This window comes from Triticum aestivum, chromosome 6D, assembly GCF_018294505.1.
Source record: "Triticum aestivum cultivar Chinese Spring chromosome 6D, IWGSC CS RefSeq v2.1, whole genome shotgun sequence".
In the NCBI taxonomy this organism is placed as follows: Eukaryota; Viridiplantae; Streptophyta; class Magnoliopsida; order Poales; family Poaceae; genus Triticum; species Triticum aestivum.
In genome coordinates this window covers 172414955-172439285 of record NC_057811.1, presented here as the reverse complement: position 1 = coordinate 172439285, position 24331 = coordinate 172414955, and the positions used below count along the sequence as shown (strand labels likewise).

The following is a 24331-nucleotide window of genomic DNA, read 5'->3' as shown; positions in this document are numbered from 1 at the left end:
GCGAAATACTCATCGAGTCCAAGCAGCGGTATCCGCATTGGCAGAAACTTGTTTATGGTGTGTTCATGGCAAGCCGGAAGCTTAAGCATTATTTCCAGGGTCACCCCATTACTGTGGTCAGTTTTGCCCCCCTTGGAGATATCATTCAAAACAGGGAGGCCACAGGGAGTGTGGCTAAGTGGGCTATAGAGCTCGGGCCTCATGGTCTGAAGTATGTGCCACGCACTGCTGTTAAATCTCAGGCTTTGGTGGATTTCATCAATGATTGGACAGAGCTACAAATGCGCGAACAAAAGCCGGATAACACATATTGGACTATTCACTTTGATGGGTCCAGGCAGTTGGAGGGCTCGGGGGCTGGAGTCGTATTGGCTTCCCCTAAGGGTGATAAGTTCCATTATGTGCTACAATTGATGTTTCCTTCTACCAACAACGCGGCTGAGTACGAGGCCTTGCTCCACGGTCTTCGGATGGCTAAGGAGATGAGCTTGAGCCGGGTAAGGTGCTTCGGCGACTCAGACTTGGTGGCTCAACAAGTATCAGGAAAGTGGGACTCCAAGGACCCTCTCATGGCGGCTTATCGCCGCGAAGTTGATGCCATTGCTGGGCACTTTCAGGGTTACCAAGTAGAGCACATCGATCGCAGGAAGAACGAGGCGGCTGATGCTTTAAGCCGGCTGGGCTCTCAGCGAAAACCGGTGCCGCCTAATATTTTCCTGGACGTCCTGCATAACCCTTCTGTTAAGTTGCCTACAGAGGAAGACTTGGCTGTCCCTGACCCGGAGGCACGACTGGTGGCGGCTCTCCACATCATACCGGACTGGACAATGCCCTATCTGGCTTACATGACCCGGGGAGATTTGCCTGAGGATGAAACTTTGGCCAAACAAATAACCCGGCGGTCTAAGTCAATGATTGTTATCAATGGTGAGTTGCATCGCCGCAGTGTTACGGGAGCGTTCCAGCGTTGTGTCTCCCCTGAGGAAGGTCAAGAGATCTTGCGTGAGATTCATAAAGGGGATTGTGGCCATCACGCTGGCTCAAAGTCTCTTATGGCAAAGGCTTTTCGTCATGGTTTTTATTGGCTGACGGACCATGCTGATGCGGAGGACTTGGTCAGTAAATGTGATGGTTGCCAAAGGTTCTCGCGACGGGCTCATGTGCCGGCTCAGGAGCTAAGGATGATCCCAATTACTTGGCCCTTTGCGGTCTGGGGGCTTGATATGGTTGGGCCTTTTAAAAGGTCCAAGGATAAGAAGACCCACCTCTTGGTGGCAGTTGACAAATTTACCAAGTGGGTTGAAGCGGAGCCAGTTAGCAAGTGTGATGCAGCCACGACGGTTCAATTTATGAAAAAGGTGATTTTTCGCTTTGGCTTTCCGCACAGCATTATAACTGACAATGGTACCAATCTATCCAAAGGCGCCATGGAGGATTTTTTTTCAACGAGAGCATATCCGACTTGATGTTTCATCAGTGGCTCATCCTCAATCCAATGGTCAAGCTGAGAGGGCTAATCAGGAGATTCTGAAGGGCATCAAGCCCCGGCTTTTGGTCCCTTTGCAACGGACGCCGGGTTGTTGGGTGGAGGAGTTGCCCTCCGTGTTATGGAGCATCAACACTACTCCTAACAGGTCTACAGGTTTCACGCCTTTCTTCATGGTTTATGGGGCAGAAGCAGTCCTCCCCAGTGACATCCGTCATGACTCGCCTCGAGTGGCGGCTTATGTTGAGGCGGATAATGAACAGGCGCGCCAAGATGCTCTTGACTTGTTGGACGAACAGCGTGATGTGGCAGCAGCTCGCTCAGCGATTTACCAACAAGACCTGCGCCGTTATCATAGTCGCCGGGTTAAATCCCGGGTCTTCCAGGAAGGCGATCTCGTGCTCCGGCTCATCCAAGATCAAACATATGCGCACAAGCTATCCCCGCCTTGGGAAGGGCCTTTTGTGGTCAGCAAGAATTTGCACAACAGGTCATATTACCTCATTGACATTCGGGAGCACAAAGATTCACGTAAGTCGGAGGAAGAGACCCGTCGGCCGTGGAATATAGCTCAGCTTCGACCTTACTACACTTGAGCCACCGGCTCTCATAATGTACATATTTCTCTAAGCCGTGTATATATTATGATAAGCAATAAAGCAGGACCTCTGTCCTTTTTTCTCCTACAAATGTGAATGTGTTGTTTCCATGGCAAGATCACATGATAACTTGAAGGAGGATCCGGCTTATGATCGTATTCGAATCTAGCCATAGGCAATAAGGTCACTTGAGGGCTTCCTGTTCAAACATAGGTCGTATTCGAACCAAAGAGAACATAGCTGTCGATACCCATTTGATTGGCAAGGTGCCGAGCTCATTGAGGAGTTTTCTTTGATCATATCTGAATCATAGTTCAACCCCCTTTGGGAACCGACGTGGATCGTATTCGAATCAGCGTCGTTAAACAATTCTTAAAGTCATTTGGGGGCTTCCTGTTCAAACATGGGTCGTATTCGAACCAAAGAGAACATGGCTGTCGGTACCCTCTTGATTGGCATCGCCACACCCACTGGGGCTATATGATCGCATTCGAATCCTAGCATAACCCCTTTGGGACAGGTCTCTGGTCGTATTCGAACCGGAAGCCCCTACGTTTTTCTGATTTATAGCAAGTTCTTCTGATTATTTCAAGTATGCACGGCGGGTCTCACTTTGCCGGCTTAACTTTGATTTATAGTGCTAGTCGAATACAACCGGCGTCATTAAGACTGGTAAACTGGAATTGAGGTGCCAACCTTATTGCCCGGATTATCTAAGCCGGAAGTGTGCTTGCAGGCTGGTAAGTGTGTTGTTACGGTTATATCATGGACATAATTGAGGACCAGTCTTTGGTGAATCATATTCCGGGTTATATGCATAAGACTATGATTCTCCGTGCGGTAAGCCGCCTCGAGACTTGTGATTTGTCTTTCTATGCAGGATAGTTAAAGACAACTATTTAAGCTTAAGGAGCATGACTGATCAACTATAACCCGGAGACATATAAGGAAGCAACTTTCATAAGAATTCAGCATTCAACACGTGCACGATGGCACGGCACAGTTAAAGTGTTGATCCTATTCTATTACAAGACTCATTGAGTCCAAAAGGGTGAAGCATTGTTTCACATAAACCATCTACAGAGTTACGACGCTTGCTGGGTTGAAGTCTCCGGCTCATCCCTCTCCTCTCCTCCGGCTGTTCCCAAGACCTGGAAAGTTGACGACTTCCAGTCAATGCCGCTCAGAGCTTCAAATTGAGCTTCCTCGTCAATTAACCCGGCCGGGTCAATCTCCGGGGCGAAGGTGTGCTTACGAGCTGGTGGGACTAAGCTGATAGCTTCATAACGCGGAGTGGGGATCCTATGATTTTCTGCATTGTAACCCGGCTGGTACTTGGTCAGATCTGTGTCGTTTCCAATGAGGGTGGCCACCGGGCGCATGATCTTCACGCAGGCTGCAAAGTCCCTTTGGTCGAAGGGTGTGCCGTCTTCCTTCAAACTGGGATAGCCGAGGGCAATGTCTGCCGGGTCTAACTCTGGAAGGAACGCCTTGGCCCGGCTCAGAGCGGCGATAGCTCCGGCTCTTGCAGAGGCCCGCCGCAGCTCTTGGACACGTTGGGGAAGAACGGCAAGCCGGCGAAGAACTTCCACCAGATGAGTCGGCACCTCATTGGATAGGGCCACCACGGCCAAGGCGCGCTGTGACCCGGTGTAGAGTTGCTCCACCAGGGTGTACACGGCCTTCAACTTGGTCACCACGCTTTGGTTGAGGTTGGCGCTTCTGGGACCTGTGTAACAGAGTAAGATAAGCCGCCGGCAATGATGGGTTATGAGACATAAAAATTATAAACTGGACGAAAAGCCGGTGGAATGACTTACCGAAGATTGCGGTAACCATCTGGGACACCTGGCGTTTTAAGCCGGCGAGTTCGGCGGTCTTCTCTGTCAGAGCCTTCTCCGCCTGTTCGGCCCGGTTCACCAGAGTAGCCTTCTCTTCGGCCCAAGCTTTCCGTTCAGCATCAAAGTCCGTCTTCAGCTTTTCTTGTGCAGCAATACTGGACACAAATTTGGCATTGGCCTTCCGGGTCTCAGTTTCTTGCGTCCTCAGCCGGGTCTTCAGATCAGAGATGTCAGCTTCAAACTTCTTGCAAGCAGCCTGCATAATTTCTGGGTTATGGGATGAACAGTTATTATGCAATTTTAAAGTCCCAAGCACTTTCCAAGCAAAGACACTTGGCACTTGGGGGCTAATGCATATCGAACGTTTTCTATTTACAAGTTGCCGGTTTAAGCGAGTAAGCCGGAACTTAAGTCTACAACGTATTCTATCATAAGTCGTAGACTTGGGGGCTAGAGTATGGTAAGAATAACAAGATAACTATGCAGTAAGCAAGAAGAAAGAAGAGTAGTACCTCAGACTTCTGCTGAATCTAGTTCACCATGCCGATCTCTACATCCCGGCTCTTGTGCACTTGGCTGACATAGCCGGAGACGATCTCTCCGATGTTCAGATTGGCGTAGTCGGTGAGGTCCAGATTAACCCGGCGGTGCTGTAGCAACTCCTCCTTGGCGGAGCACTTGGCCAGTGCAGTAGGTCTCCCCGGCTCAACAAACTCCGTCCGGGTGATTACCACGTCCGGGTCATTGATCGGCTGAGCCGAGCTGGAGGTCTCCGGGTTAGCAGAAGCCTCTGCAGTTGCCTTGTCGGTTGGAGCGGTGGCTTCGGGAGCGGAGGCAGCTGGCGGTTCTTGAGCTGCTACCTCCGGTTCAGGCAAGTCCGGCTCTTCGACCGGCTTGTTCTTCTTCGCCCTCTTGGTGAGCTTTGCCTGGGCACTAAAAGGACAAAAAGGTTAGTACAAAGGTATGAGCAAAGGTAAGCACAACAAAGAGATGATCATTGTTACCCGGGTACGGTCTTGAAGGCCGGCAGGCTTGATTGCATCGAGTCACCAGAGGAGGGTGAGGTTTCCTGATAGTTTGAACCAGAAGAATTGAGCGGTTGACGTATAACACCCGCCAAAGGATGAAAAGGGTACAAGTTGGAGATAACCTCGGTTCGGCGTTTCCTCGATGCGTCGGGTAAGCCGGAAGAGAGGTCAGCGTCCTTGTTGGCCCGGGTGTGCCGCCGGCTCTCATGAGTCTGTTGCTTCAAAAGAAATTGAGGATCTTGATAAGCTAAAGGATGTGAAAATCTTACTTTTCGGGTTACCCTTCGGACTTTCAGCCTTGGCAAGGGCTCCGAGTCGGAGGAAAGTGACATTACCTCTTCAACCACCGGGTTACTTGCTCCGGTGTCATCCTGTTGATGAACAGTATTGATAAGGTGGACAAAAATAAACAACGAATACAACAAGGGCTTACAGGTTCAGGGGTTACCTCTGACTCGGAGCTGTCGCTTAGTTGCAGCAGCTCTGAAGCAGTAGGCCTACTTCCCTTCTTGCGGGGAGCAGCTCTCTTGGCGGCTTTCTTCGCCTTCCTGGCTTTTTTGGCCGCCTCATGGTCGTATTTGACCTTCCAGAATTTGTCATCTGCCTGAAGAATACAATGTCGAGTTCTTAAGGTTCGGATGCAAGCTATATACAGAAGAAAATAAGATGTTCAGATCAGCGGCTTACCGCTGGGGCCGGGTTGGTCTTGCAGAAGGGGCTTAAGCCGGTCCTCCCGCAGTCTGCCAGGCTCTCGTTCAAAAGAGCTTTGGTCATGTCCTCAGCAACGTCTTCAGGAAGGTCGTTGTGGCTGTGTCTCAGGGGGTCATCCTTTCGCCCGTGTACTCACACATTAAGCCGGGGCGGCGGCTCAATGGGATCACCCGCCAGGAGATCCAGACTCGGACCAGGTCAATTCCATTGAGACCATTGCCCAGGAGAGCCTTGATCTTGTTAATGGTGGGAAGCAGAGGTTGGCGCTCCGCTTGAGTTAGCTTGTCTGACAAAGGGTGTGTTGGTTCCAGACGCGAGGGGCGAAAGCCGGGCAGCGGGCTCTCGTCAGCCGGCGACGTGTCTTGGCAGTAGAACCACGTCTGGTTCCAGTCCTTTGGGTGGCTTGGCGGTTCGGCGTAAGGGAAGAGGCAGTCTCTCCGTCGCTGAATGGAGATTCCGCCGAGTTCCAAACTTGGCCCGTTTGCGCACTCGTTCTGCCGGTTCAGATAGAAGAGCTCTCTGAAGAGCAGCAGGCTGGGCTCTTCTCCAAGGTAGACTTCACAGAACACTTGGAAGTTGCATATATTGGACACAGAATTGGGTCCTATGTCTTGTGGCCGCAGATCAAAGAAGTTCAGCACATCTCTAAAAAACTTTGAGCCGGGCGGTGCGAAGCCCCGGCTCATGTGATCTGCAAAAATCACTACCTCCCCGTTCTTTGGCTGTGGTCTCTCCTCTGACGGGTCAGGGGCACGGTAGGACATGACGTCCTTCTTAGGCAGGTAACCCGACTTTACAAAATCCGCTAAGGTCTCGTCGGTGACATTGGACCTCATCCAATTGCAAGTGATGGATGCTTTAGGAGCTTTGGGAGGCATGGTGAAGGTCGGAAGCCTATGATAAAAGGAAACATGCCCGGTTTAATTATAAGCCGGAGGAAATTTACAGTTCAATGTTAAAGTGGCGGCTTATGGAGGGGACTAATGATATATATCTAGGTGCGTCGGGTTATTTAAGCTGCCCGAGGTATTGAGAGCCATTCAATTATCTACAGCCTTGCTGCAAATGAGCCAGAAATTTTTACAGTACGTGGCTTCTTTAAGCCGGAAGCGTAAACCGCCACGACTCGACAGGTGTAGTTTTTTACTAAGTGTGGTGAAAACAGGTTTCACACATCGCAGTAAATAATTTGGATCAAAACGGTCGGTTGAAAAGGAAAATTCCTAGACCTAAAAACAGATGCAGAAGAAGTCTGCGGGTTCGAACAAAGCATCTATGCAGTAAAAAGGGGATCTATTTGCATTAGGAATGGAAGTGAAATAGCTACCGCAGTGGTTCTATACAAGTCTAAGATCAAAAGGGGTGGTAAAAAATCAAATCTACCGAGGGCCTGCGAAGAACGGTGAAGAAACACGGGAAGAACAAGAAGAAACCCTACTGCAGATCTGTTCTACGGGGCAGCAAGGACTTACAGGTGCTGGTGAGTCGCGGAGGACGCTGCCGTTCTCTGGACACAACAGGTTGATGCAGCGGCCGGAGTTGGTGAGGACGAGAAGACCCGCGGCGGCGACGGCGACAGAGCTCGAGCGGAGGAGCAGTGGCGCGAGGAGGAAGACGGGTGGCTGAAGGCTCATCGCGCCGGACTATTTATAAGGCCAGACTCGTAAGTGGGCGCGAGAAACGAGGAGACCACGGCGTGGTTATCTCCCCATAAAACGCCTCGATTTTCGGGATGGCAGTAAAGATAAGATTCGTTGCGGATCTGGTGGAATAAAAAATGGACTTAATGGAAGATGACGTCACGGCGGATTACCCGGAGTCTAGAGGATGACGTCACGCCGGGTTATGGCCTTCACACAATTGTAAGCCGGAGATTTTCTGTCGAAAGAATTGAAGATTGACATGAGCCGGCTCAAATCAATCTGGGGCCTAATGTTGAGGATATAGACCTTAGAGTCACCCACCAGAAGGGGCCGGGTTACTCATAATGGTCATCACCAGAAGCCCGGCGACAAGCTTGAAGACGGTGGGCCAAAGATGGGCTTAAGACCCGGATATGGCTTAAGGCCCGTAGTTACAACCGTCATTATGGTAGAACTTGTAGTGTAAGGCAAGAATAGTTGAGAGTCCGAGCCGGACACTCTTATGAGCCGGCCGGGACTCTGAGAGCTGCTGGGCATCAGCCTCCCTATATAGAGGGACGACCCGGCAGCGGTTTAGGGACAAGAAAGATCTCATCGAGAGCCGGGCATAGCAGTTAAGCTCCCTGGTCATCGAAACCCTAATCAATACCACCTCAACTGGACGTAGGCTTTTACCTTCACCGTAAGGGTCCGAACCAGTATAAACCCTCGTGTTCCTTGTCCCGTTAACCCCTTCAAGCTTCCTAGCGGCGATGGCTCCACGACTAAGTCCTAGCTTGAGGACATCTGCCGTGACAATTCCACGACAGTCGTGGTTGTCCGATATCTTGTACTTCTTGGAGTGGTCTCGTCAGCCGAATCTTCGAGTGGTCAAAAGGGAAAAAGGGGTATGGTCTCACTAAAAGTGAATATTTGAATAAGCTCAAAAGAGAAGAGAGGTAAAAGATCTTTTGAAAAAGAAAGTTTTAGAGAAAATCCTTCCTATGGGTTTGCCAGTTTCTAGGGGTCACGTCCTACAGTCAACATGTGCTCCGATACCATCTTGTAGCGACCCGACCTTAGACGGTCAAGTCTCTGTGCTTAAGTGTCATCCCTGGATCGGTATGCTGACACACACAGTACTCGAGGATTTATAACAGAGGTAAATCACATGTATAAAATAATGTAAATACTATTACCTCAATCCAAATAGTGGAAGTATCCCATCAACACCAACGGCAAAGTTGAGTGTAGAAATCGTAACCCTAACGTATCACTTACTCGTCGTAAGAAGTCCTGCAACATGAGACGTTGCAGCCACAAAGGGTCAGTACATTGAATGTACTGGCAAATTCACACTGTACTACTGTTGCAGTACAACTGTTGCAGTAGAATGACAACAGATTCGAAGTTTCAAACGTCCTCTTTTTTGAAATTGAAAGAGAGTCCTATAAAAAGGTCTAACTTCCAAACTATGTCTGATCTATTTGAAGCTGCTACAAGTATGCGAATGATGCACAATTACTTTCGCATCGGAGGTGTTAAGAAAAACCTCTTGTGGGAAGGTTGGCTAGAGATTTCTTGGCAAAATACGAGCCCCTTTCGGTTCATAATGAGCGGGACTAATTCTATTTTGGATTTTTGCAGTGTTAATGCTTTTTGCTGGTTGGTTCCATTATCACAAAGCCGCTCCCAAATTGGCCTGGTTCCAAAGCAAGCCCTTTAATTCAATTCTTTATTCTTACATTAAAATTCTTCCCCATTACTTAGAAAAGGTGAGCCACCGGTTCAGGTACAAGATACTATCATTATTCGAATTGGAATAGTTTTATTACTTCAATGAAATCCATTTTTTTCAAAAAGAAAATAAAAGAAAAAGTTTGGTTTTTTTATATTGAATTTGTTAAAACAGAAAAATATTCATTTTCCTGAAGAGGCGGATAAGATATTAGGTGGTTGTTTGATACCGCCAGAAAGAAAAAAAAGATTCTAAGGAATCAAAAAAAAAGGAAAAATTGGGTCGAAGTTTTGTTAGGGCATCTATAACTGCCTGGCCCACAAAAAAAGTAGAATCCTAGAATAAAATGAGAAGTTGATAACCAACCTCTAGGAGAGACATAATTAACGGGTTCGAGTCCCGGGCAACCCATATAGAAAAGGATTTCCGATCCTAGCGGGAAAAGGAGGGAAACGGATACTCAATTTAAAGGAAGGCAAAGAAGGCCCCCTTCCAGGGGGGCCCGAGCGAACTCGAATTTGATCGCCTTCCATACTTCACAAGCTGCGGCTAGTTCAGGACTCCATTTGCAAGCTTTTTTTTAAGTAATGAGCCTATCCTCTATCTTCTTTTTTATGTTTATATTTCAATATACCGAAACGAACCTCCACGCTCTTCAGCACGAGATTTTTCCGGAGAATTAGACGGCCTACCTGAACAAGCTCTTTATTTGGTGGGTAACATCGATGAAGCTAGCACGAAAGCTATAACCTTAGAAGAGGAGAACAAATCGAAGAAATGCCTTTTTAGACAATTATACGTTCTAGAAGTCAATTCTAATTGATCAATAAAAATACAATTCAACCCTAGAAGAATCTAAATATGGAATCCTAGAAGACGAATACGAGCCGTGTCCACGGTAACAGGAGACTTGGAGTTGTATTCCGACCTCATGACAACTAGAACCAGATACTTAATCAATCACGCCCAGGTAAGTTCCAGAGACAACCCGGTGATCGCTCTCTCACAAGGTGACGAGGAGAGGATCGTCGGGTAGGATTATGCTATATGATGTTAGTTGAGGCTATACTTGCTACTCTCTTCTATATGCTTCAAGATGGAGGCCGCCAGAAGCGTAGTCTTCGATAGACTAGCTATCCCCCTCTTATTCTGGCATTCTGCAGTTCACTCCATAGATACTACCCATTTCATTGATACCGATGCATATGTAGTGTAGATCCTTGCTTACGAGTACTTTGGATGAGTACTCACGGTTGCTTTGCTCCCTCTTTCCCCCCTTTTTCCATTCTTCTCGGATGTCGCAACCAGATGCTGGAGCCCCGGAGCCAGACGCCACCGACGATGACCCCTACTACACCGAGGGTGCCTACTACTACGTGCAGGCCGCCGACGACCAAGAGTAGTTTAGGAGGATCCCAGGCAGGAGGCATGCACCGCTTCGATCTGTATGCCTGTTTGTGTTAGCCATCTTATGGCACCTTGTTTAACTTATGTCTATCCGCAGATATTGTTGTTTCCGCTGACTCGTTTAAGATCGAGCTTATGTATTCGAGCCCTCGAGGCCCCTGGCTTGTATATAAATCTTGTATTATTTTATTTGTGTCTAAAGTTGTGTTGTCATATCTTCCCGTGAGTCCTTGATCTTGATCGTGCACATTTGCGTGTATGATTAGTGTACGATTAAATTGAGGGCGTCACAAAAGTACACATCAATCCAAGACAACGCCTTCAAGAAGGAATCGTCGCTCACATGCTGATATTGGTTGGTCCAACCAGATGTTAAGAGCTGTCACCCTCGAAGAAGGCTTTGAACCAACATCTTGAACAAGGTAACAACATGTGTATGTCAACATTGCCTGATCTAGCCATAGGCTAGGTCATGAGTTTTCACACGAAGAGAGAACTAAAACCTTGCAAGTTTCACTTGAAAATCTTTCAATGCCCAAAGAGCATGGCTAAAAATTTATACTAGGTTCAACGCTATTTAGGAATATGAGACATTTGTATTGAATGATTTATGTAAAAAGTACTCCCTCCGTTCCATAACATAATGCATTTGTTTTAAAAGCCAAACTTTGAGTAAGTTTATAAAGAAAACTATTTATATCTACATTACCAAATATATAAAAATATGAAACTACATCTTACGATGAATCTAACGATACATGTTTGACATTCTAGATGTAAATATTTTTTCTCCATAAATTTGGTCAAAGTTTGTCAGGGTTGATTTTTCAAAAATACTTAAACATTATGAAATAAGGGAGTATAACAATATGCTTTGAACGTACGGGGGCATACCTTTGTATCATAGATATGAGGCAGAACAAACAGGGGCATACCTTTGTATCATAGATAGGAGGCAGAATTTGACGGGACGGCCGATGTGTTGCTGCGGCGCGGATGGGAGAACAACTATTTCTGTCCTTTGTGTCAGAGAAATCTGGAAACTGCCTTCCATCTTCTTGTGGAATGCCCGTGGGCAAGGAAGGCCTGGGACTTGATCGCGGCTGTGGCTGCCTTGCCATCATTGCGGCCAATCTCCTGGATGGAGCTGCACAGCGTTGGAGGATGGATGCAAAGCTGCTGGCAAAAAGCACCGATCGCAAAAAAGAAAGGGACCTTGTCTCTTCTGCACCTAATCTCTTGGGAAATATGGTGCGAACGAAACAGACGGCTGTTCGACAACAAGCGGATGGATACTAGCACGCTGTTGAGGAGAATTAAGGAGGAAATTAGAATCTGGAACATGGCAGGAGCAAGGATCCCCTTCGACCCAGGCTGATTTGTTGGCTTGTTTTTTCCTCTTTTAGCACCCTTTCTTAGGTGCTTTGTTCATTTTTTATTGGGCACCCTTCTGTACTGTTTTTACTCCTTACTGATCAATGAATTTGGTAGAACTCCTACCAACATTCAAAAAATAGATAGGAGGCAGAATTGTTTTTTCTCTCTTCAAATTCGAACATAATTCCGTGCAAGTTTTCCAAACTGTTTGTTATAAGTAGTACTCTCTCCATTCCAAAATAAATGTCTCAGCCTTAGTACAACTTTGTACTAAAGTTAGTACGAAGTCGAGACATTTATTTTGAGACGGAGGGAGAGCCACTTATTTCGAAACGGTATCCCCTTTTTAGAATCCTATAAGTTCAGGAATGCTCGCAAGTATGCAGTAAAACCATCCGAAAGGGGGGAAACACATCGTCAGTAGTAGGTTCGAGTTTAGTTAGGGATTCAGGTGAACTCCACGATGCCACCCCGCTCCTCCAAAAGCCACTACTACTAGTACGTACTTTGGTGTGGCCATCATCTTGAAAATCCGTGCAATGTGGTGGTCACTCGCCGTCGCGCGCAACTGCAAAGGAGGTCAAGCAACGGAACACGGTGCCTCCAAAGGCAGCGTCTGCACCAGCAGCAGCAAGGCTTTAGCTACCCCCGGGCCGGGCGGCCGCCTTTGGTTCCTCCTCCCCACGATAAAAGACACGCATACTACAAAGAGACAAGGAAACCAAAGGAGAGGCCTAAAGAAAGAAGGAAAGCGGCGAGCCAAAGCTGAGGCCATGTATAAAGCGAGGCGAGATAACCGAAGAAGAGAGGGAGGGAGGGAATCTCGCCGGGAGCTGCCGTAGCCAATCCGCTGGACCTGGTGCCGACGCCGCCCGCCGCGAGGGCCGGAAACTTGCCTGGACGAGCGATGCTTTTGACCGCATCTCTCGCACCTGGCCGGCCGGCACATGCATGCAGGTGCATATGGATATGGCATTGGCCATGGTAAAAGACGACAAGGGCATCCGATGCACTACTGTGACAGTGCGAGACGGGGCATGTCTTTTTTTTTTTTTGAGAACGACGGGGCATGTCTTTTTTTTTTGAGAACGACGGGGCATGTCTTTAGCTTGCCGTTGGGCCGCGTGCAGGTTTTCGAGTCGCCGCGAGGAATGTGTTCTGCACGTGCTGAAGCGCGGTTTTTGTTATGGTAGTGCATGCACAAATTACGTTAGCGCGGCGCTGACACTTGCATACACGTGATGCGTTCCGTTCCGTTTTGTTACATTTTCTTTATGACCAGTTGAGGTTAAAAAATTTTGTCTCTCCAGAGGAAAAGATAACATGCGAGACGGGTTGCAATGCACATGCACACATAATCAAATCTCAGCTTAACAGGAATTTAAGACGCAATAGTACTACTAGTCAATAATACTTCTGAAGCAAAGCATACGTCTTTGGGTTACATAACTCGAACTGCAAACTTGATGAAAGGAACGGAAATAATAAAACGGTAAACATAGCTAGTCATCATCGATCAGACGGACAGACGGACGGTCCCAAATGGGAAATGACAACCAAATCTAAAACGGGAAGAGACAAAACTAGTAAGCATGCACTCGAGGAGGATTTCTTTGCATTCTACTTTCTTCTTCTTCTTCTTATGATGATGATGTCGACTGCGGGACACGGACACCCTTTGCTGCTTCTGCTCATCGCCGCGGCCTTCCTACACCTCAGTGCCTGCAGATCGATGCACACGATACATGGTTAGAGACCGGGGCATCTAACGCCGAGTCAAGGGGGGATGAATGGATCTGATAGTTTACAAGAAATTTTCGTATGGCGTGGCGCTACCGGAGTCCCTCGGTGCGTTGCACCTGAAGCACTCCTGCCTGCTGGCGAAGTTGTGCTCGTTGCATCCAGACCTACACAGAGCCAGCAGAAATACAACACCTTTAGCACAAAGCAAAATACTTATGTAATATAAGAACATGCATGGAACAGCCAGCTACGGTCTTGTACATAAAGACGACCTACATCTACTTGCTTATATCTACTAATTAAACGACAGTCATGTCGGTGAGTGGCACCTACTGGAACAGTCAAAGTTGTACTAAGCATGCATCAATTAATTTGAATCAAAGGGAGTACCTACTTGTTTGCATTACAAGCATGATCAGTTTTTTTCTTCTGTCTATTGCTACTTGTTTTCTCGTGCATTGATATCTTCTTTTTATCAGGAAAAAAGGGACCCGGAAACAGGGGGAAGTGGCAGGGACAGAAGATATAATACTACTAGAAGCAAAGCAACGATAGGATAGGCCAAACTACAAACAAAGTATTGTACGGTGTCCGTACTATGTGCAGCATATCCAGACACAAGGAGTAGTAAAAATGATTTTCTACTTGTCTACGCATAGTTTAACGTTAAGTCTTAACTACATGAAGCTACCCAAATAAAGGACAGGACAGGACAGTGTTTAAGCAACACGCACCTGGTGCAAATCCAGTCGCCAGACTTCCAGCCAGGGCGGCTGGCACGACCACCGGCCGCGCCGGCTCCCATGCCGCCACCCATGCCACCGACAGCGCCGAAGCCGAAGCCCCTTGAGCGTGACATGTCACCATCAAAGCCACCAGCGCCACCATTGACGGCAGCTTCCTCCTTGAAGGCAGCACACTTGAAGCAGCTGGAGCGGCTGGCGAAGTTGTGCGCCCCGCAGGTGCAGTACCAGTCGCCCGGGCGGACGTCAGAGCCGGCACCAAAGCCGGTACCAAAGGAGGAACCACCCCCGCCACGGCCGCCAAAGTTGGCGTAGTCACCACCAAGAGCGCCACCGACGCTGCCACGGTCAGCGGCACTGCGTGGCTCGCCGCAGCGCTGGCATAGGTCCCGGCGACTGAAGTTGAGGTGCTGGCACGACCTGCAGTCCCAGTCGCCTGGATTTGCGACTGGGAGTTCAACCATTGACAGTTCAACCATTGACAGTTCAAATAAAACTTAGCAAGGAGGAATTATATCAGAATTCATAATTATAACTCCCTTTTTTTCTATCAGTACAACTTGAGTCAAAAGTTATTGTCTCATAAGAACACAGTTCCACAAAACTGATGCATCTAACATTTCACAAACTTCAACATGAAATGGACTATACATCTTCAGGTCTGATTCGCACTGTTGGGTAATACTTTTATTGGGCAAGGAGCAGGTCATTGCTAGAGACATCTAATGGTTTCAGAACCTGTGAGGTTTTTGGGTACATATATCACATAATAACAAAAAGGCACAGCTGTAATTTGAGTATGCAACCAACAGCAGTTTTTGTAAGGTAGAAATGAACAATTTTAGACCAAAGGAAAAGAACAATTTTCGATTGTACTCCATGGTTATTGTTCCACTCTTCCAGGATAATTCAGACTGGATATGTACCGCCTTATAAATAATCTGTGTTTAACCAGGGCAGCGAAAGTACTTTTAGAGCAAGAATGGATACGATTTAGTTGGACAAGGTTGAGGTCATTGGTCTAACTGCTCAGTGACAGGATTTCCTGTCATACCATTGTCCCAGGGACGACACATCACCCTCTTTTCTACCTGATTCCGAAGCCACAAGCCGTATCTACGATAAGGAATGTAAATTCTAATTAACTATGCCTAATAATGCAGAAGATCACACTCGGTTGAGCAAATGTGGAACTTGATGCTCCAGTACTATCCACACACGTGTGACGGAATACTGCATGTACAGGACCAATTCTAGAGTAAGCATATAAACCTAAAATCAGCATTTATTTGATCCTAACAGAACAAGTATAGGTCTATATGAGGTGTCAGGAATGGTGGGTTGGAGGCTATCATTCTGAACTTTTGCTATATTTTCCGCTATGCTACTATTGATTCTTGCCACTAAAAAAGGCAATTCACATCGCTATTGTTCGACACTAACTTTGCTGTCTTTTACTAGCAATAATTGAGAAAAGCCCATAGAATCCATTCCAACCAACATCACATCGACTTAATGCTATCTATTTCATTTCTCTTGGTGTCCGTATCTGTTTCTGTCTAGCATTCCACGACAATGGACTAGCTAAGATTGAGATAAGAAGGAACAAACATGAATGTGGTGACTGTGTAGCAGTAGCACCGAGTGAATATTCGAGACAATGGAAGGAGAAAAAGGAGCATAAAGCTTTCATCAACTTAAGGATGTAAGAATCAACATGATGTGCACGTGATAAAAAAATACCAATAATACCGGAATTTTAAAATGATAAACTTCTTTTCTTCAGAGAAAAGATCTTACATTGGAGAAAATTTATAATGCTATTTCATATAATGGAAAGTGACAGAGAAACCAACACTAGGGAAATTTAATAAACGAGAAACTTCTGTTCTTCAGAGAGAAATCCTTCTAGTGGAGATAATTTATGATTCAGTTTCATATATTGAAGGACTGATGCACATAAAAATATGGGGAACATATTTGCTCGCTTAATAAATCAGATTTTATTTTCTTTTATTTTCCTTAGGGGTGGGGATGGGGGGAGGAGCATCTTCAGAACCTTTCGGGAATTCATTCATGCACCATTTCTATTTGGGCCTTGTGGTTCCTCGCTTAAGGACAAGTTGTCATTTGGAATATAAGAACTTAAAACATAGGAAAAGGAAAAAGAAAACCAAAGGATTTGAGATGTCATGTATCCTGAGGAAAACTTTAAAATCGTCATTTGCGTCTGGCTTGATAGTAAAGCAAAAGAAAGATACCCCAAGACAAGGTACGTACAACTGCTGGGTTGGGGACATGATCAATAGAACCTGGCTGGATCTGTGCTGGGATAGTGGCTCTCACTCCTAACCAGTTCTGAGATCAATGTACTTGGACCAATCAAATAAATCTTGTCATCGAAAGAATTTTTCCTATAACAATCCTATCCTTCTAAATTCCTATGTTTTCCCTTTTGTTCCAAACGGGCCGTAAGAGGCTACGATACACAACCTTGTCATGTGTACATAAATGGCCCTGTAAATATATCCATAACAGAAGTGCGCTTTTGTCTAATCCAAATGCAAAGGATGTGGACAGATATAGTTGCATTGCTAGATAAAATCATGATAGTGATAGGAGATAAGTGAAAAAAAAAGTATCACTTCAAATCAGGACATAAGACAAATGGATTGCTACGCTGTAAGTGCTGAGCACTAGACTTTATCTTTTTCGTTCAAAGAGCAGGACTTGAGAGGATATTTTCGAACACAGAGAAAGATGGCATCATCATATAATTAGCCCTCCACGCACATACCGAGATGAAAATGATTAATGGGATAAAGCAAAGGGGAGCAGGGCTGATAAATAACTGGTGAGAATGTATGAATATCAATGAAGATAGACTGAAATCAACAGAGTAGTAGTCCTCGAGGGTAGCCTTGACCACCCTCTTTAGAATTCATTTCACCTTTCTTTTATTTTAAGTGGTGTTTTGCATCTTTGTTGCAGTTTCCCTCGCCCTTTACTTGCTGTGCTCATCCTTGAGGCTTTACATTAGTGCATTTACTTTTGCTTTTTATCTAAATGTTTCTCTCTTATGTTAGCAGTGTACTAGTAGTCTAGTACTGGTACTGGTGATAGTAGATGCTTGGAGCCCACATATAGGTTTCAAAACCATAGGATGATATGGCTTCTCTTCCATTCCATTCTCTTGGGTCAAGTGAAAGTGGAAGCAAATACATATCATGGAGTCGTTGGGAAAAAAACTGAGGGGGCAAAAGCTAGCTTGGATTCTCTCCTAGGGAAGTGCTTCCATGCATGACCATGACCGAACTCCAAAGGAAGTGAGATCACTTGATAGCCCCTAACATGCTTTGATTCTTTGCTTTTGCACATCCAAGAAGAACAGCTCAAGCTTTTAGCTTTCGTGTTACCAAGCGTAGTAAAACTATGATCAAGACTGCTTGGAACGCGGACAACCTTCACCAGCCCTACACTACGTGTTGTTGAGTGGTGGAACCAACACATGACCAAGCTTTAAAATAATAACAGGGCAAAAAACTCTGCATTCGACTGTTCAGCAGGATGTGAATTAATAGTTTTAATATATATCCAATGGGGTATATATTTTAGCAGGTGGACACTAATTGAGTCCTAGGAAAAGTACATTTCACCATTAAATTAAAATATGCACTATTAACTCTTAACATCCTGGGAAAATATGCACTATTATATTATTGTCATTGGTGAAATGAAAATGATATTACTAAATAAATTATATGTTCTAACTCCATAATTTATTTGTTATTAATATATTCATGTACTTTTCATATCTAAACTTCCATATATTTTCAAATCGAGAGACTACGTAGTCACATGATATAACATACTAGTCAAACAGTCATAAACAATAATACTATGCTGCCCCAAGGCATACAAATTTCCAGTCGGTATGCTCTTGTTCCTATGAAATGAATCATTAGCTGAGCTTAGATGCAAGTATCTAGGACTCTAGGATTCCAAAGATGGTGATGCAATTTTCGTGGAGCACAATTCTCTCAATCTGGTCATGTAGTACTCATGTGTGGTGTGTGCATGGTTCGCTTTTGAGAGGCCTGCACCCTGGCCCACGTAGCAATGAGTCGGCACACGGATGGGCCGCACTACCTAAGACAAAGAGCAACACTATAGTGCACACACTTTAATTATATTGGTGCAGGTTGGAATGCATGCAAGCAGAACGCCATGAGTACCAAGCCATGTGTGGTGTGTTGATGGAGCTCACTTGGACTCCTGTAGTTCCTTGACTCGGTGACGTAATCGGACCTCGACAAGGTGAAAGCTAGGCTGGCCGGCTTTCTTGTATGCGCTCGATGCGGTGCCGGTGCACTGCGTTGCATATCAATGAGCTGCGCTAAAGATCTGCTTCGCTTTAAGGTTGGCCCGTCGGGAACATCGAGACAAATATGCGGTGAGGTGGTTTTAATCAAGTTTAGATGATGCTGGGATAGTGCACGAAATGATTCGATGGTGCCGTTGATCATGTGCATGGGAGATGCAGAGGTTTCATTACCATACCAAAGATGCAAACAGACAACTGTCGGAGAACAAACAAGTCGAGCCACCGGTGTTCAAAACACGAGATGGTTTGGAGCATGCAACTGAGGTTCGTCCCTTGGAGGAAGGGGTCAAGAATAGATGTGAGTTATTTTTTCAGTAAAAAAAGAGACACGAATATAACAAGCTATGTGCTGTGCTCTGCGAGCAGCAAGGATTGCTGCAGTGGTCACACAACCCTCGAATCCAGAATCATCCCTGCACCACCACACTGACACCGACCGTATCGGCGGCGAACCAACGCACCACCCCGCCCCACCAATCATCCCCGCCTGGAAACAGATGCCAAGACACCTGTCGACTGATCAACGGAAGCGCAAATCTCGAGGACGGGCACCCGCCCTCAAGCCTACGGCGCGAACGAGACGGCCACGTGACTCGACGGAGAGAGGAAGCGAAAGGGAGAGGCCAAAACCGCCGCAACGTATCTACCGTCGAGTTCCCATCTCTCGATCCATCTCGTCGTCTCTACCGATCGATCCATCTCCACGACGAGGAAACGGAAAGCGAACCAACACACGCATCCTCAAATACGAAACAGGAAACAAAATCCAACCCAGACCATGCGTGATCTGACGAGACGAACATCCTAGGGGAGCGGCGGCGACGGGTCACGCACCTGATCGAGGAGACGCTCCGGCGACGATCCGGGAGCGAGTACAATCTCGTCGGGAGATCGGAGGGGGAGGAGCGAGAAAGATTAAAACTGCTCAAGGGAGAGGAGATTTAAGGAGAGAATTAAAACCTGCCTCTTTATGTTGGGATTTCTTTCGGGTTTTGGGATCTGTGTGCTCGCGGCGGCACGGCACGGCACCGACGTCGAGGCGGGTCAAAGGGTCCAGGCCCACCTGTCGGTGCGGTGGGCTGGACGTGGCTGCCAAGTGCCCAAGTCCAATCCCTTCGATGCGCTGCCGAGGCTTTAACTGACATGTGGGGACATTGTTGCGCGTTCAGACTCGATTATCCTGTCGTTATCTCAGCCGTCTAATCTGATGATTGACTGACGCCGCTGATGGTCGTGGGCTGATATAGACCAAAATCACGTATTTAAACTTCTTTAAAAAGCTCAGCACCATATGATCCTATTTAGAAAGTTTTTCATGATCTAAGACCATACTAAGTGCCACGCATGTAGCACAAACATTTTTTATGGCGATTTTTTTTAAACACAGTATAGACGCAAGCGCTCATACATACGCGCATACACTCATCCCTATAAATGCACACACGCACACCCTATTCCTATGAGCACCTTTCAGAGACTGAGCCGGCATATCATCTTGAGATGTACGAAGTCGCCGTAGGCGCCTCGTCGTCGACAGGAACGTCTCCTTTCACTGAATGCGCATTGCCGGAAATCCTGAAATAGACCAGGAATAATGCAAGCACTAGGACTTGAATCCTGGTGGGCTGAGGATACCACTGTTCCTCTAACATTTTTATGGCAATTTTAGTTGTCAAGCATGGCAACTTCTTTTTCGGATGGCAAGTTTCAGTTTTTTTTATGTTTGATTTTTTGGATGTCAACTTTAGTTGTAGAAAACGTCATCATTTGTTTTTTTTCTTTTGCCAAAGTCATCCATAGTAAAAGGACGAGCATCATAGTCAATGGTGTTTGCCCTTGGTCCATATGCTCGGTCAGTCGTTGTTGACTGCTTTGATATAGACAAGGTACTAACGTTATAAGGATGGGCGTTTGCCCAAATACCCAGATGCCATCTCCGGTGTTTGCCCACAGGCCCAATTGCCAAGGCTATCGATGTTTGCTTCCCAAATGGTAAGTGGTTGTGGTGCTGTGAGTGCCACCCACCAACCAACGCCTACTCCTTTCCCCTTTCCCACCCACTCGACTTACTCCTCTTTGTTTGGGGGCGGGTTCCTCTTTCTCCTCTAATCCGTCTCAGATCCACATGATTGAAGCCAATCTTCGTGTCATTTTGAGCAAGGTTCATCCATAGAGGCAATCTCCTCATTTCTCTTTCTTTACCATCGAAAGCTTCACATTTGCCCGAATCAGGGCCATTTTTTGAAACCCTAGTTTCGATGAGTCCTCCTAACATGTGTCATGACTTTGCATTGCATTTGCAATGGCTTACAATTAAGCTTTTAAATATAGGATTGGAGACTGGTTGCAAATGGGGGTCAGCATTGCGGGATGTGGATTGCGAGCCACATTATGAGCACTAAAGACACTCATAATTTTAAGATCATTATGTATATTTATAGACCACTAGCAACAAATATGACATATAATTTGAACAATCGTCATTTATATAAGCATATAGACTATTACTAAACAACATTCAGTCGTGCAACTTTGCAAGCAAGATACAGCTAGACAAAAAGATTATACAACACAATGATAAGTTGTAGGATCGTAAGTAGGTCTAGAGGGGAGGTGATTAGACTACTTGCCCAATAAAAACCTAGCATTTTCCCAATTTTAGTTCCTGGCAGATTTTAGCAATTCTAGCAAATCTAGTCAATTTCAATTGGTAACAGAAGGTTGGCAAGTGCTCTTCGGTGGGACTGAAGGGCCAACTCGATGAGACTTAAATGCTAGGGTTTAGGCAACAACTATGTCAAGTGCATCTTGGTGAATCTGGGTGTATGTGTTTCCATATATGGGACCGAGATGAACTTGAGGGTTTTGGGCATTATGGAATATGAGAGTGTGGCTGGGGATTTTGGAGCAATATCTCTAAGCATTTGAGCAGTTAGACCATCATCAAAAACTCATCCTCTTTAATAGTATTGGCTTTCCTATGGACTCAATGTGATCTTGCATCACTTAAATGAAAATGTAGAGTCTTAAAACTTTGCCCATGTATGTCCTTAGCATTTTGAGGGGTCCAGATTCACTTTCAATTGTTGTAACTAGATTGAACCTTCTTGAAATTTGAGTAGGCATTAGTTCAATGATGTATATGTTGTGATGAATTGCCAAAACCACTCGGGGGTTAGGTGCACTTTCACTCTCCCCCTTTTGGTAATTGATGGCAACATATGGATCAAGGCCTCGACATAAGATATAATCATGAATAACATCGTCGCTTTGAGAAGTGTGTGATAAGCAAGAACTAACCTAAATTTGTACATTATTTGAGTTTGTGTTTGAATACAAATGCATAATCAATTAGGTTCATGAGGTAACTCTTCCATGTCACATACATCTTGGTGGAGCGCACAAAAGAATATGAACGGAATTTAAACTAGCACTCATCACCAAGCACACGTGTGAATGACCATGAAAATATGCATAATCGAATAATAGGTAGCATGAGCATGGCAAAACAAACATAACACGCTCACATATGTGAGATAAAGTTTACAACCAAACAAAGTATCACAAATAAAAACCAAAACGCTCACTCTCGAAGCCCTAAGATCTATATCACTCTCCCCCATTGGCATCAAGATACCAAAAAAATCGAAGTGATCTATATCTGAGTGTTTCTCTAGCTCGGTCCATAGGCGATGGCAATGAAGATCTCTGACGTGTAGCGCATGTATGAGTCGATGGAGTGGAGATGAGAACGTTGGCGAAGGTAGCAGCTACAACTGAGGTCGTCTAGAGAGGAGGTGTATATGATGGAGGTGTAGGTGCACCCAGGGGCGGACCCAGAACAAAAATGACCCGGTGTCCCATGTAGTCATTGCTTTTATTCGGGGGAGAAAAAATTTCGGGGCAGCCTCTCTCAGCAGCTATAGTGGATAGTTTTCCATCGGGGTTATATGATATTTGGAAGTTTTGCTGAATCTGAGGATTTTATAGAGGTTACCACATTGTAGTGTCAAGGCTCTCCAACAGCAATTGCGGCGCGAGCGTGAAGATTTCACGGACAATTTAAAATCATGCGCACAGTACATGATTTGCATAAAAAATAGCACTCAACAATTTAAATACAAGTTAATTATATACATACAAAATTCCAAACTACGGGAACAAAGTTTATTGGTAAACTAGAAAATCACCACGAAAACCTGAAAAATCACAATAATCCAATTCTCAAGTAGATGTGAATCACAATAAATTTTTGGAATATCATAGTAATCCAATTTTCAAACAGATGGGAACCACTCCCGAAATTTGAAAAAGTACCATAACCCAATTCTCAATTTTAAGACCTTTGAAATTCAAAACTCTAGTTGAGGCTTGGACTTGAAAAAGATAAGGGAGTTACCTTGCCCTAATATTTTCTCCAGCGATCCAGGGAAAAAGTCGGCGTGTTGCCATGCGATGGTGAGCCACGGGGTTGGCCTATAGGACGAGGACGAGGCCATGAGGATTCAGTGCAGATGAGGCGAGAAACCAAAATGCAATATGGGCAGATACACACAACGTGAATCAATCGATTAAATAATTTGTTTTGAGTCAATCGATCAGATTGATCAACTCTCGAGAGTGTGTGACTGCATGGGCCATTAGATGGGCTGCACGAGCACTCAGTCTGGTGGCTTCTCAATGATGTCCAACAACAATTTTTACCGGTGTCCCATGCCTAAATGGGAGATATGTATATATATAAAACATAATCAGAACAACTACCCGGTGTCCTGTGATACCGGTTGGCATTACTTAGGTCCGCCCTTGGGTGCAGCATGCCGAGCATCTCTAGGCTGGGTCATGTACTACGTTGTGGTCCTCTCATCCATGTCATCACCACGGACATAGTCATGAGCGTCAAAAGCTTCCTTGAGCTTTCCAAAATCTGCAGACAAAGTTGTCAGCTTGACATCAAGGTCATGAAATTTGGTCTCAACAACCCTCTCTACGATATTTTGGTTCTCCATAAGGTTAGTTAAGCCTTGATCGATCCATTTTGTAGCCTAAAAGAGAAGTGCCATGTAGTCTACTCTGGACTTGGGGCATCTCAATGATGGCCTGTGTAGTAGATGTACTTGGCCCACTGGCCTCTGCGGCAGTTCTGGCAGACTCTGCTTGCTCCTGAGAAGCAGCAGAACTAGTATCAGCTGAATCCATAGTGATGATGCAATCCTCATCTAGGGGTAAGTGCATGTGCTCAAGCAAGTAGATATTGCTACCAACCTTGGAGTTGATGAGCAACTGAATGTAAGGTGCATAACCGCAAGAGCGCTTCTGATCAGCTGCAACCCTCTTAGTTGTCTTCACAATAAGATCCATGACATTGAAGTTTAATAGCTCATCCATGTGGTGTAGCATGTCAATGGAATACCCTTGTCGGCGGGTGTGTGTAGGGCACGCGGGTGACACCGTGGACTAGAACTAACCTTTTGCTGATTCGTGAGTGGGAGGCGAGGTGAGGACCTCCACTAACAATATGCACGAAATTGACATGATGATTTACCCAGGTCCGGGTCGCATGGTTGCGTAATACCCTACTCCTGCTTTGTGTGTGTGTGTGTGTGTGTGTGTGTTTATGTTTGGAGAATGGCAAGCTACAAGTCCTTATCG

General features: G+C 45.8%; 1 protein-coding gene across 1 annotated transcript; it reads right to left on the bottom strand.

Annotated features, from left to right (window-relative positions):
- Window positions 1-13207: 13207 nt before the first annotated feature.
- LOC123142553 (RNA-binding protein EWS) lies at window positions 13208-24067 on the bottom strand. The gene is made up of 7 exons (XM_044561419.1): window positions 23797-24067; window positions 23531-23606; window positions 23079-23155; window positions 19514-19600; window positions 14287-14743; window positions 13646-13716; window positions 13208-13531 (listed from the first exon to the last, which is right to left on the bottom strand). Exons 1-7 carry the CDS (start codon window positions 24065-24067, stop codon window positions 13518-13520), a joined length of 1053 nt encoding a protein of 350 aa, XP_044417354.1. The 3' UTR covers window positions 13208-13517.
- Window positions 24068-24331: the final 264 nt, after the last annotated feature.